Source organism: Octodon degus, unplaced genomic scaffold (genome assembly GCF_000260255.1).
Source record: "Octodon degus isolate 3935 unplaced genomic scaffold, OctDeg1.0 scaffold00156, whole genome shotgun sequence".
Lineage (NCBI taxonomy): Eukaryota > Metazoa > Chordata > Mammalia > Rodentia > Octodontidae > Octodon > Octodon degus.
Genome location: NW_004524732.1, coordinates 1,026,358 through 1,038,173, shown reverse-complemented (window position 1 = coordinate 1,038,173; position 11,816 = coordinate 1,026,358). Strand labels below are relative to the sequence as shown.

Here is an 11,816-nt window from a genome sequence, read left to right as displayed (position 1 = left end):
AAAAAAAAGAGGAGGAAGGCTAAAGTGGACTCCACGCTTTTCACTGAGTAAAAAAGACATAATTAGAAATAGATGAGAGTAAATCAAACATTTAATACTGAGCACATCAGATTTGAAGTAGCTGTGAAAGAAAAAACAGCAGGGAAAAATTTAAGTACAAAAATTTAAAAGACAATGGACAAGCCTAGGGACCCAGTCCCCCATGCTGTGCAGGCCACGCCCCCAGGCACGCTGAGCCAACCATGGAGTCCAAGTGTGGTGGCACACGCCTATAATCCCAGCACTTGGGAGGCTGTAAACAGGAGAATCGCTATGAGTCCAATCTAGTAGACCCTGAACACCCTGGAGACCCTTCCCTAAAATATATTTAAAAAAAAAAAAAAATCACACACTTCTCTCTCTCTGGTAAATCAGATCACCAACCTTGGACAAAGTAGTTCCAGGGCCCACGAGCCATCACCATACTACACTGCTTCCTGGCAGCTGACTGATTCCCTAACAGCACAGGAAAGTTATACTTGGTATCCAAGAAAGAATCTTGAGGTCTACAGCACACAAATCTTAGGACTTATACATGCTCCCAGTCACAAGAGAATAAGTATCCTCTCACTTGTTCTCTCATCATAAATAACTATACAGCTCAACAAATACAAAAGGCAGATATTTCCAGGTAATGAATAATGGGCAGGACAGGCCTGTGATCCTTGAGAGAAGGGAAATATGTCAGGGGACTCCCAGATGCACCCCAAAGTCTAATACATGGCAGTGCCCTGACCAAATACGACATGGGGACACAGGCTCAATGAAAAACAGTAACTCTTACTCAGCGCAGGAGTGAGTACTAGGACTGGAGGGCTGTAGGAGTGGTCTGAGTTCCGGAGTAAGGTACCAGAAGGAAGCAGAAACTGGCAGAGAAGCTCTTCTGGGTTACTCACAGTGGACTTCACTGAAATTAAGTTGTCTGCTCAGCAAAATAAAGAAATAAAAAATAAATAAATAAATAAATAAATAACCTAAATCCAAAAACTCTGTTAAGAAAAATAAAAGACAAACCATAGAATACATGTCTTCAAATTATATAAGCAATAAACATCTTTCTCTACAATACATAGAAAATATTCTAAATAGTGATAAGAAAATAACTTGTCCAATTAGGATGTGGTAAAAGACTTGAATAGATATTTAACAAAATATTAACACCAGAGCATGAGATTACACTCCTGAAATCCCAGCACTCTGTGAGGCTGAGGAAGGAGGGTCAAAATTTCAAACCCAGCCTGGATGATTTACCAACTTACTAAGACCTCATCTTAAAATAAAAAATAAAAAGGGTTGGCCATACAGCTCAGTGTGAAGACCATAGGTCAATGGCCAATACCATTAAAAAAAAAAAAAAGAATACAGGTAAAAATATGGACATAAAATCATTAGATTACACAAGACTGAACCTTCCATTATGAGAGGTCAACAGAAAATATCTAAACTTAGTGAATAAAGAAATTATGAAACATGCAGTCAGCCCTGTTGCTAGACACAGTGATGCTTGCCACCTTCAATTTAAAGGAGGAAAGGCTTACTTGGCTTACAGTTGGCTCCCATTTGAAGGGGATTCAGTCCTGAATCAGCCCGCTAACTCAGCTCACAGGCAGGAGCACCACACAGAAAGGTAAGGTAGAGGAAAGCTGCTGGGTTCAAGGCAGCCAGGAAGCAGATCAGGGAAGCACTGTCAAAAGGGAAGGGGTAGGAGCCAGAGACAGATCCAAAGGCCACACTCCAAGGCTCTCCCATACATACCCACGAGTGTGGTCACGGCCCTCAGCAGACTTCAAAGCCAATGAACTGACACTGCAACCACCACAAATATGCAAACATGTTACACAGAGCTAAGAGGGTTTAGGACAGTTCCCTCTGAGGTATTAGGAAGGCTCTTACTTTTATTGTGAATTTATAATACGACACTGAAGTCTATGGCAACACACAAAAATATACACATAAGTTTCTAAAAAAAATACAGATAATAGCATCAAGTGCTATTAAAAGTAGAAGAAGATAAAGAGAAAAGTAAGCATGAAATGTAACAATACAGAAACAGACATGCTGATGAGAGAAATGCCCTCATGGTACAGGAATGAAACTCGAAATCATACATTCTTGGTTTGAATCACAGTTTTACTACTTGTTCCCAAGAACAACAAAGTAGCTTATAACCTTTGTGGATTTTAGCTTCACCTGTAAAACAGAGATGACTATCATAACAATAACCACTCCATGGAATTACTATAAAACAGGTAAGAGTAGGCAACATATATGAAACTGAGCACAGTCCTGGCATATAGTAAGTACAAAATAATGGATAATGGTGCTATTATCAAAAAAAAAAGAGCTATCACACAATAAATGGCAGCATAAATATAATATTCAAGGCTTTCATATTGTTTTTCTTTTTGACAGCAAATAAATACTTGTACTTCAGAGATGGCATTTTTCTATCCTAAAGTGTTTCATAATAAAGACATTATCTGTATCTCTATATATTTATGACTTAACATCTGTAACAACAGCTCTTTCTCCTTTGAACTAAATAGACCTTATTATCTCAACTAGCAGAAAGTCACAAAGTATACACAACAATTCTAGTGTGCGTTAGGAAACAGAATTATAGTTCTACCTAATCAGATACACATTTATTTTATGAAACAGATATACTTTTTTAAAGTCTTGTAATTTATAATCAATCAAAGAAACATTAGTATTTCTTCATTAATTTCTCTAAATTCATTCTTCTGGTTCAAACACAACAGAAAATTGAACTTACTAAGCCATCCCAAAAACACAAACTGGAGTTCAAATACTTAAAAGTAGTGAAATTCAAATCTGTCTGGGTATCAGAATCACTTGGCTACTCTTAAACACTTTCAGACTAGAGTGTCATCATCTTTCTACTGATTCAGAATTTCTAAATATAGAGTCTAAAATATGTTCTTTTAAAACTACCAAGCAGACTATAATAAAAGGCAATCTGGAAAAGGGAAATAAAACAGCCAATAAAAGAGAGACAATGTATTCAACTTTACCACAAGGTAAGAAAAACACAAATTTAGGAAGTAATGTGAAACTTTTTGCCTAAATTGATAAAAATTTAAAAATTAAAAAGTGTCAATGTGGGTATAAAAAAAGACATTCTCATATGTTGCAGGGGTTGGCTATTAACATTCTGGAATAACTAGGAACATCTTTTAGACATAAAAATGACTATTTTAGCAATCTTATAATTACCTCTCCCACAGCTATAAAAATGTGGTTCAAAGATAGATGGTGATCTTTTCAGAATTATCAGTAACAACAAAAACTGGAAATAACTCAAGTAGCTCATTAATAGATAAATAATAAAATGTATCATCCCTGTTACAGAATATTAGGTAGCTATTACAGTGAATAAGATGCAAAATTCATCTTCTAGTACTAATAAAGTAGCATCTAATGGACCTATATTCCTGCCAAAAGCAAAAGAAAATCTGGACAAAGTAAAAAGACTACTTCAAAGGCTTGAGTTACTAAGGCTGGAGAAGCCAAACTCCCTTAGAGAGGCAGATAAGGAAAGTTCACTGAAGTGAGTCTGACTTCTATGTGGCTTCCCTCAGCAATTGTGAAGGGTTTTAAGCAATGAATGGCAAGAAGCTAAAAATGGTAGCAGAATGCAACTGAAACTCAACTAGAAAGAGGTAGCTAAGGAAACCATCTGGCATCTGACACGGGTAGCATACCAACACTTAGAAATCAGACTTCTCAAGGTAGCCAAATCTTGAGCAGTCAAGCTTAAACAATAAGGGAGACACAACCAATATTTAAGGTAGGTTTATCCAGATAAGGGGTACAGAAATTAAATAAAACATACCCCCAAAAACTGAAGAGACCTTAGCAGTCTCTTGGTGCTCTGAGGACAAAAGATAAAGCTGAGAAGGAGTAAGACACACTTCAAGCCTTCAAAAGCCTTCTCAGAATGTAAACCCTACTACACATGCAATGTACCTTAAATGCAATGTACACTGTGAGGCACAAATGTCATGTACCTTAGAACACAATGGATGATGAGCTCCAACTGAGAAGTGTTCCGCTCTACTCAATGAGCTCACCAAATACAAGAATCCCTTTGGTGAAAGAAAATACTCTTTAGAGCCAATCTATCTACTTATGTAAGATATGCACCATTCATGAAAAATAAGCAGCCACAACAAGAAACAAGACTGAAGGCAATACAAACAACGGAAATGGACCGACATTACCCAGCTACTGCAATAAATGAAGTGTATAAGGAATACCTTCAAGAAAAATATAAAGAAATTCATGGCAAAACTGAGAATTTTACCAGAGAACTGAATCTTATAAAGAATCTAATTGAAATGCTAGAATGAACAGCTACAATAACTGATATGTAAAACTCAAACATGAGTTTCATTCATAAAGAACTCAATTATAAGTAAGATTAGTGAATTGCAAGACAGTGAAAAATAGATAGTACATGCTGAAACAGATAAATATGGAAAATAGAAAAATAAAAAATGAGAAATATGAATGGTCAACATACAGTCACAATCCAAGAAGGAAAGAAAAAAAAGAGCAAATATAGTATGTTAAAAAATAATGGAGGGAGGGCCGCCAGATAGTTCAGCAGATTAAAGCACCTGCTAAGGCAGACACAGGGGCTGGGGGTTCGATCCCCAACAGGCTGTGCAGGCCCAACCCCTTGGGCATGCTGAGATAGCAATTGAGACTGGGCGTGGCGCCACACGCCTGTAATCCCAGCTCTTGGAAGACTGAAAAACAGGAAGGGTCACTGCAAGTCCAATCTATGTAATGAGACCCTGTAGACTCTTGTACTAAATACATTAAATAATAATAATAATAATAATAATAATAATAATAATAATAAAATAAAGGACGGCTGGGTAGATAGCTCAGAGGTCCCAGTACCGCATGTTGCACCAGCCCATGAACCCTGGGCACACTGTGCCAACCCCTACTCTTGGATATGGAGAACCAACAGGGTGAAAATGGTCATACTTCCAAAATTGTTACACAGATTTAATGCATTTTCAATCAAAATTCTGATAGTTTATCTCACATAACAGAGAAAACAATCCTAAAATATCTTTAGAAGCAGAAGAGTCCTAGAATAGCAAAGGCAATTCTGGGCAACAAAGGCAAGGCAGGGGGGGCATCACAATCCCTTATTTGATACTATACAACAAAGCTAATGTGCTAAAAACAGCATGGTACTGGCCAAAAATAAAAAATTAACCCAAGGATTAATGAACAAATTAGAAGAAGCAGAAACAACTCCAAACACATTATGCCAACTTATCTTCATTAAAGGCTCCAAGCACATTTACTGGAAGAATGGTAGGACTCTTAATAAAAGGTGCTGGAAAAACTGGCTTTTCCTATGCTGAAGACTAAAACTAGACCCATGTCTATTAACATACACTAAACTAAAATAGAAATGAGCCAAAGATCAAAATATTAAAACAGAAAAACAAGAATAGGTAGAATTCTTGAAGGAATAGGTGTAGGAAAAGACTTCAGGAAAATCATAATTGCACAGGAAATAATAAAAAATCAGCATATCATCTTATTAATCAGAGCTCATCCTATTAAAAAGCTTTTGCAAAGCAAAAGAAATCAACAGAGCAAAGAGACAACTCAGAGTAGGAAAAAGTTTTAGCCAATTGTTCCTCAAAAAACTAAATATCTAGTACATATAATTAATGTGAAAAATCAGACACTCCCAAATTTGAAAACCCAATCCAAAACTGGATATCTAAAGTGAATACATACCTCTCATATACTTATTTTCCATTTGTAAAGAAGTACAATGGAAAATATATGAAAAGATATTCAACATCACTGCTCATTTGAGAGATGTAAATTAAAACAGCACTGAGATTCTATCTCACTCCAGAAAGAATAGCTATTATCAAGAAATCAACCACTAACAAATGACTGTTAAAAGGAACACTTCTCTACTGTTTGTGGGAGTGTAGACTGGTGCACCTACCACAAAATCAGTGTGGAGACTCTTCAAAAGACTAGGACTAGAGGTCCCAGGCACACATTCAATGTGTCTTCCCAAAAGAATTAAAAGCACCCATCCACAGAGATATGTCCACTCACGTTTACAGCAGCAGTTTGTAATAGCTATTCTTGGAAGCAACATAAATGTCCAACAAATGATGAATGGACAAAAAAAAAATGTGGCTTTTTTATACAATAGTTCTACTCAGCCATAAAGATGGATAAACTTGAGACAGTTATAGCTAAATGGATGCCCCTTGAAAACATACTCTTCAGTGAAACAAATCAGGCACACAAGTCAATATTGCCACGGTCTCGTTGGTATAATAAAATGAATGTGTAAATAAGAACAAAAATGTATTATAAAAACTGAAACAGGAAGAAACTGTTCAAAAAAAAGGGGAAACTGAGAGGGAGGCGGAATGAGAAATGAAAGATAAAATGGAAACAAAGCTTTATAAGTAAGACAGGAAGAAGGGTTGAATGGAATGGAGGGGAATAGGGGAAAAAGGAATCAAAATGTATCATGTATAGGTACAAATTCCCTATGATGAATATAATAATGATGTGTATCTAAACAGTACCAATGAACTTAATTTAAAAAATTATATTATTTGAGAATAAAAACAGACTAAGGCCAAACATTTCCCACTTGTGATGGCTTCTGTCTAGATGTCCCCAAAACCTGAGATGGTCAGAGCTGGGGCTTTTCTGAAGTGTCTTGATCTAGCGCTTGGGACATTGGGATTGACTCGTGATGCAATGTAGGACCAAGGGCACTAGGAATAAAGGTGTTAATGCTACCCACCCTAAAGGCAGTTAGCCTGGCTAAAATGTAAGAGGCAGAAACAGGTTTGTCAAGGGCTGCTTGCTTGCTTCTGTCATCTGCTGCCACCGTGAACTGCTTCTCCTCTGCAATGTCCCTTTGACATACCACCCTGCCGTGGAGCCAGTCAACTATTCTACAAACTGAAGCTAAATAAACTTTTCCTTCTTTCACTTTGGGTATCAGGTATTTTGTCTCAGAAACAAGAAATATAACTAAGACCAGTGATGAAAACATACATACTTAAGCCAATAAGTACAAAAAATAACTACAAAGAAAACATACATAAACCTATCACAGTCAAACTACAGAAAAGCAAAGACAAATAGCATATTTTAGCAGCCACAGGGAAAAATTATGTTTGTTGTTGTTGTTTTTTTTTTTTTTCATTTATGTATTTGGTACAGAGTCTCACTACACAGTTCAGACTCATCATGATCCTCTGGTTTTCAGCCTCCACAGCACTGGGATTACAGGTGTGTACCACCACGCCCAGACTCAGTCACTAGCTCAGTGCTAGCCCTGGAGGTGGGGCCAGCACTGCATGCCAAAGCAGACACTTAGTCCACTGAGCTATCTCATGGGCCCTTATTGCCTTTTAAGGAACAACATAAAGACTGATGGCTAGGAAAGGGGAAAGGGGTAGAGTGGAGCGTGAGGAGTAGGGAAGGGAGTGGGAAAGGGAGGAGGGAGGGGGAAAGTGGATGGGAGGGAAGGTAAAACACTGGAATGTCATAATTAACATGCTCAAAGAAAAAATTGCTAATTTAAAGTTGTATGCCTTGAAACAATATGCTTGAACAGAATATGAAGCTCCCAGCAGTGGATGACAGGGAAAGTGGTCATATGAACCCTACAGCATAAAACAGTGAAAACCTGATTATCAATAAAAATGACTTAAAGCTACTAGAAAGTTTAAAAAAAAAAAAAATTAACAGAAGCCAGAAGAGAATTTAACACTGAAAATCTTTGAAGAAATAATAGCTTTCTGGCCTAAGGGTATTCACCCAGGTACCATGGAGAAAGTCACAGAAAATGAGTGGGAAATGACAATCTCCCAGCTACAGGTTCACAGAAGACAGTAAAGAGATAGAGAAGCAATGAGAACTCTGAAGCAGGTAGCTCTTACAGTTAGAGGACAATAAAATGGTGAAAAACTCTGTCAGTTCTGCCCAAACCCTGACTGGCATCTGAATAAAGGAGGAAAAATCTGAAGGGGATGTGGTGGTAAGGTTGTAGAAAAGCAGGTAGAAACCAGAGACAAATCTAATTTTAAAAACAGCCTATAGGGACCAGTTCTGTGAGACTGCTGCTTTCCCCTCCAACCACATGAGCACACTCATCAGGAGCAGTTTCAGCAACAGGAAACAGAAGTCCTACCTGCTTAAAGACTCTGTGGACAGAACATGAAGTGAGCTGTACAGCCAAAATTCAAGAAAAAAGTCCTCAGAGGCAAGGAAACAATGCAGGAGTGCACTCCACCTTTGCCTATAGACAGTATATAGGATCAAAAAACAGTGATGATTGCTGCTGTGTGGCATCCAACAGAAGGGCCAGGGATCTGAGCAAGGTGTGGTGCCCACTCCTGAAATTCCAACAGGAAGATCACTGTAAATTCAAGGTCAGCATGGACTACACAGTCAGTTCAAGACCAACCTGAACTACATAGCAAGACCGGGTCTCAAAAAAACAAACAAAAAGGCAGCGATCTTCAAAAAAAGATGCAGCATACTAAGGTATTAAGGTAGTAAGCACCTTAGTTACAGTGTGTGACAAATTTCAGCTTGTTCAATGCAATCAGTTGTGAGCAACAGTTGAAAGTGTTTTAAGGTGTGCTGGAAGTCAAGGATCACAAATAACACACTGACATAAAATTCTGTCAATCGTACTGGAGTTGTGCAATCATGCTGCTTTGGATTTTACCTTTTAAGAAATGCACTCAGAAGAGAGAAAATCAGTGTCTACAGTTATGATTCTGAAATAAAGACATAGCACTATCAACAGAAATCACCCAGTTCTCATGCAAAAATAAGTGGGTCGATCATGATCCAATATCAAGGTGATACTGATTATAGTTTTTGATCTTGACAGGAGAATTACTACAAGCCTGAACTGCACAGTTGAGACCATGTATCAAACAAACAAAATAATTAATTTTTAAAGCATAAAAATAAAAAAATAAAATTAAGAAACAAAATTGAAAGATATTAAAGTAGATGGAAAAAAGAATATATTTCAGAAAGGAAAAAATAAAAGTTGCTGGATACAAAGTCAGATATATAAATTGGTTGTATTTATACAACAAGCAATTTTTATTTTTTGTATTTTTTGTATTTGAGTACGGGGTCTACAGCATTTACAGGGTCTCACTATGTAGATCAGACTTGTAGTGATCTGCCTGTGTTCAGCCTCCCCAAAAGTTGGGATTACACACATGAGCCACCACGCCCAGTCTCGCTGCCTCAGCATGCCCTGGGGGAAGGGCTGGCACGGCAGGGCATGCCACGCCAGGGATTGAATCCCAGATGCTGCATCTGCCTAAGCAGGCACTTCAATCTGCTGAGCTATTTGGTCGGCCCTCATTTTTATGATATTATCACAAAATCAAAAATATCAAAAACTTAAGTCTATAAAATATGTGGAACTCTTATATACAAAAAACCCTTCAAAATAGTATTAGAAAACATACAGAACATCTAAATAAACAGACAAATATAGCATATCCACAGAAAGGAAAACTGAATAGGACAGACACCATTCAACTGTCCCTAAGTTGATGCACAAACGTAATGCAATTCCAGTCAAAAACCCTAGGCATGCTTCTGCATGGAAGTGCAATCTAACAAGCTGCATCTAAATTTACATGAAAACATAAAGATTCAAGAATAGCCAGGTCAGTGTTGTAGAATACTGCGTGACAGAAGAGACCACTGTTAATAACTCAATTATCACAGGTAGCCACATCTGAAGTGCTCTGTTCAGCAGAGAGGAACAAAATCAATTTAAATAAAAGGAAAGGCCCAGAGTTGGGGTAAAAAGTCATATGTAATAATAAAAGTACCTAACTGCTCTTTTACCATTTAAATAAATGGTAGAAACTTCACTTTGTTTACCATGCATAACTACAGTAGAATTCACCTTGTTCTAGGTAGGGAAACACATCGTCTTATTTGCTCAAAAAGATTCCTGAGACTAAAAAGAAAGGGAGAGGAGTACAATATCATTAACTTTCCAGAGGGTGTAAGTTTTTAAAAAAGAGTTTGGGACACTACACAACTACATGTTTTTAAATTTCAATTTACAAATTTCCTATCTGTAGCATATATATATATGCTTATATATATATTATGAATTCCTTTCCCATGAAAGATTAAGACTTTTTCAAATACTCTTATAATTACAGCACTGCAACTTTATATATTCTGTCAGAGGCATAATATAGCTTCCTATATACAAGGGAGCTAAATGAGTATCTTCAACTATGTATTCTTTCAAGGACCATGATCTTCAACTTTTACAAAGTTAAAAAAACTGTCTGAAGGGTCCAGTGATTCAGTCAGTGGAGTCTGAGTGACACCCATGGGTTCATTAGGTTAAGGCTTGGCCCAGGATAGTGTCACTGGGACATGGCAGAATGCTGCACAGGTGGGCCTTAGGAGATCCTCAGGTCACTGAAATGTGCCCTTGACAGGAATTCTGAGGACCCCACCAGTCTCCTCTCTGCTTCAGGTCCAGATGTGACCATTTTGCCATTCTGCTTCTACATGTACCCTTTTTCTATCATGCTGCCATCCTTTTACTGCACTGGAACAGAGCTGATGCCTTTTAACCTCCAAAGCTGTGAGTTCAATAAACTTTTCCAGTTTTTAAGTTAGTAGATGCCTCTGGTATTTTGACGCAGCAAAGTACAGCTGATTAACACAAAGGGCTAATACAGTTCATCTCTCCTTTTCTACCCATGCGGAACATTAACACAACATATTTATTAACACAATATATTTATTACTTTCTATGGGAAGGATACTATATTTTCAGCTACTAACTATGTTACCTTTGCTGCTAGCTGTAGTCCAATTTTATCAGCTTCGGTTTCCAACGTTCTACTGTATGGTCTATCAAACATATACTGAGAAGAAACAGAATAGAAAATTTCCATTTAGGCAATTTATTATGACAAAAGGAATAACAAAGTGAGGGTTTTCTTTTCTTTCTAATGTATTTGATACAGGGTCTGACTAGGCAGCTTGCACTCATCGTGATCCTCCTCTTTTTAGCCTCCCCAGCGCTGGGATTATAGGCGTGCACCACCATGCCCACATTCAGTGGCCGGCTCAGCGTGCCCAGAGGTGGGGCTAGTTCTGGGATTACAGGTGCCAGGGATCGAACCCCAGTCCCTGCACTTGCCTACACAGGTGCTTAGTCCACTGAGCTATCTTGCCAGCCCCGAAGTGAGATTTTTTTAGAATTTATTTCATGGAGTAGCTAATATAAAAATTCTACACTCTACAATTAACACTTAACACAATAGTATAAAATATACATACAATCTTTATTTTCCCCCATCAAATTAGTACTTTAAACACATGGAATAAACTAGAAAAAGTCATTCCTATGAATTTCTGGAAAATCTTCTAAGTTAGTTTATGTCTATTATTACAATCTTCAACCACTGAATAGAGGGTTCTCTGAGAAACCTTATTAGTGAGGGCTTTTAATATGGTCAAGGAACATTATGATCTTGTATTTTTAAATAAAAATTGAAAAACACGTAAGTATATAATAGCTAATGACATTACTAGAGGATTTATTTCAGTAAAGAAATTAACCATGTAACAGAATGTTCTTTCTTTGATAAATTAGCTTAATTTCATTTTCCAAGTATTGATTAGTTAGGAAAATAAAATTTTCTTCTTACTTC

General features: G+C 37.3%; 1 protein-coding gene across 3 annotated transcripts in view; it reads right to left on the bottom strand.

The window, feature by feature from the left end:
- Oma1 (OMA1 zinc metallopeptidase) overlaps window positions 1-11,816 on the bottom strand; it is a 108,693-nt gene that overhangs the window by 70,920 nt on the left and 25,957 nt on the right. For all 3 annotated transcript variants that reach the window (XM_004642591.2, XM_023702687.1, XM_023702688.1), the window contains exon 7: window positions 10,950-11,024. In XM_004642591.2, the coding sequence (XP_004642648.1) occupies window positions 10,950-11,024 (75 nt within the window). The remainder of the gene's footprint in view (window positions 1-10,949; window positions 11,025-11,816) is intronic.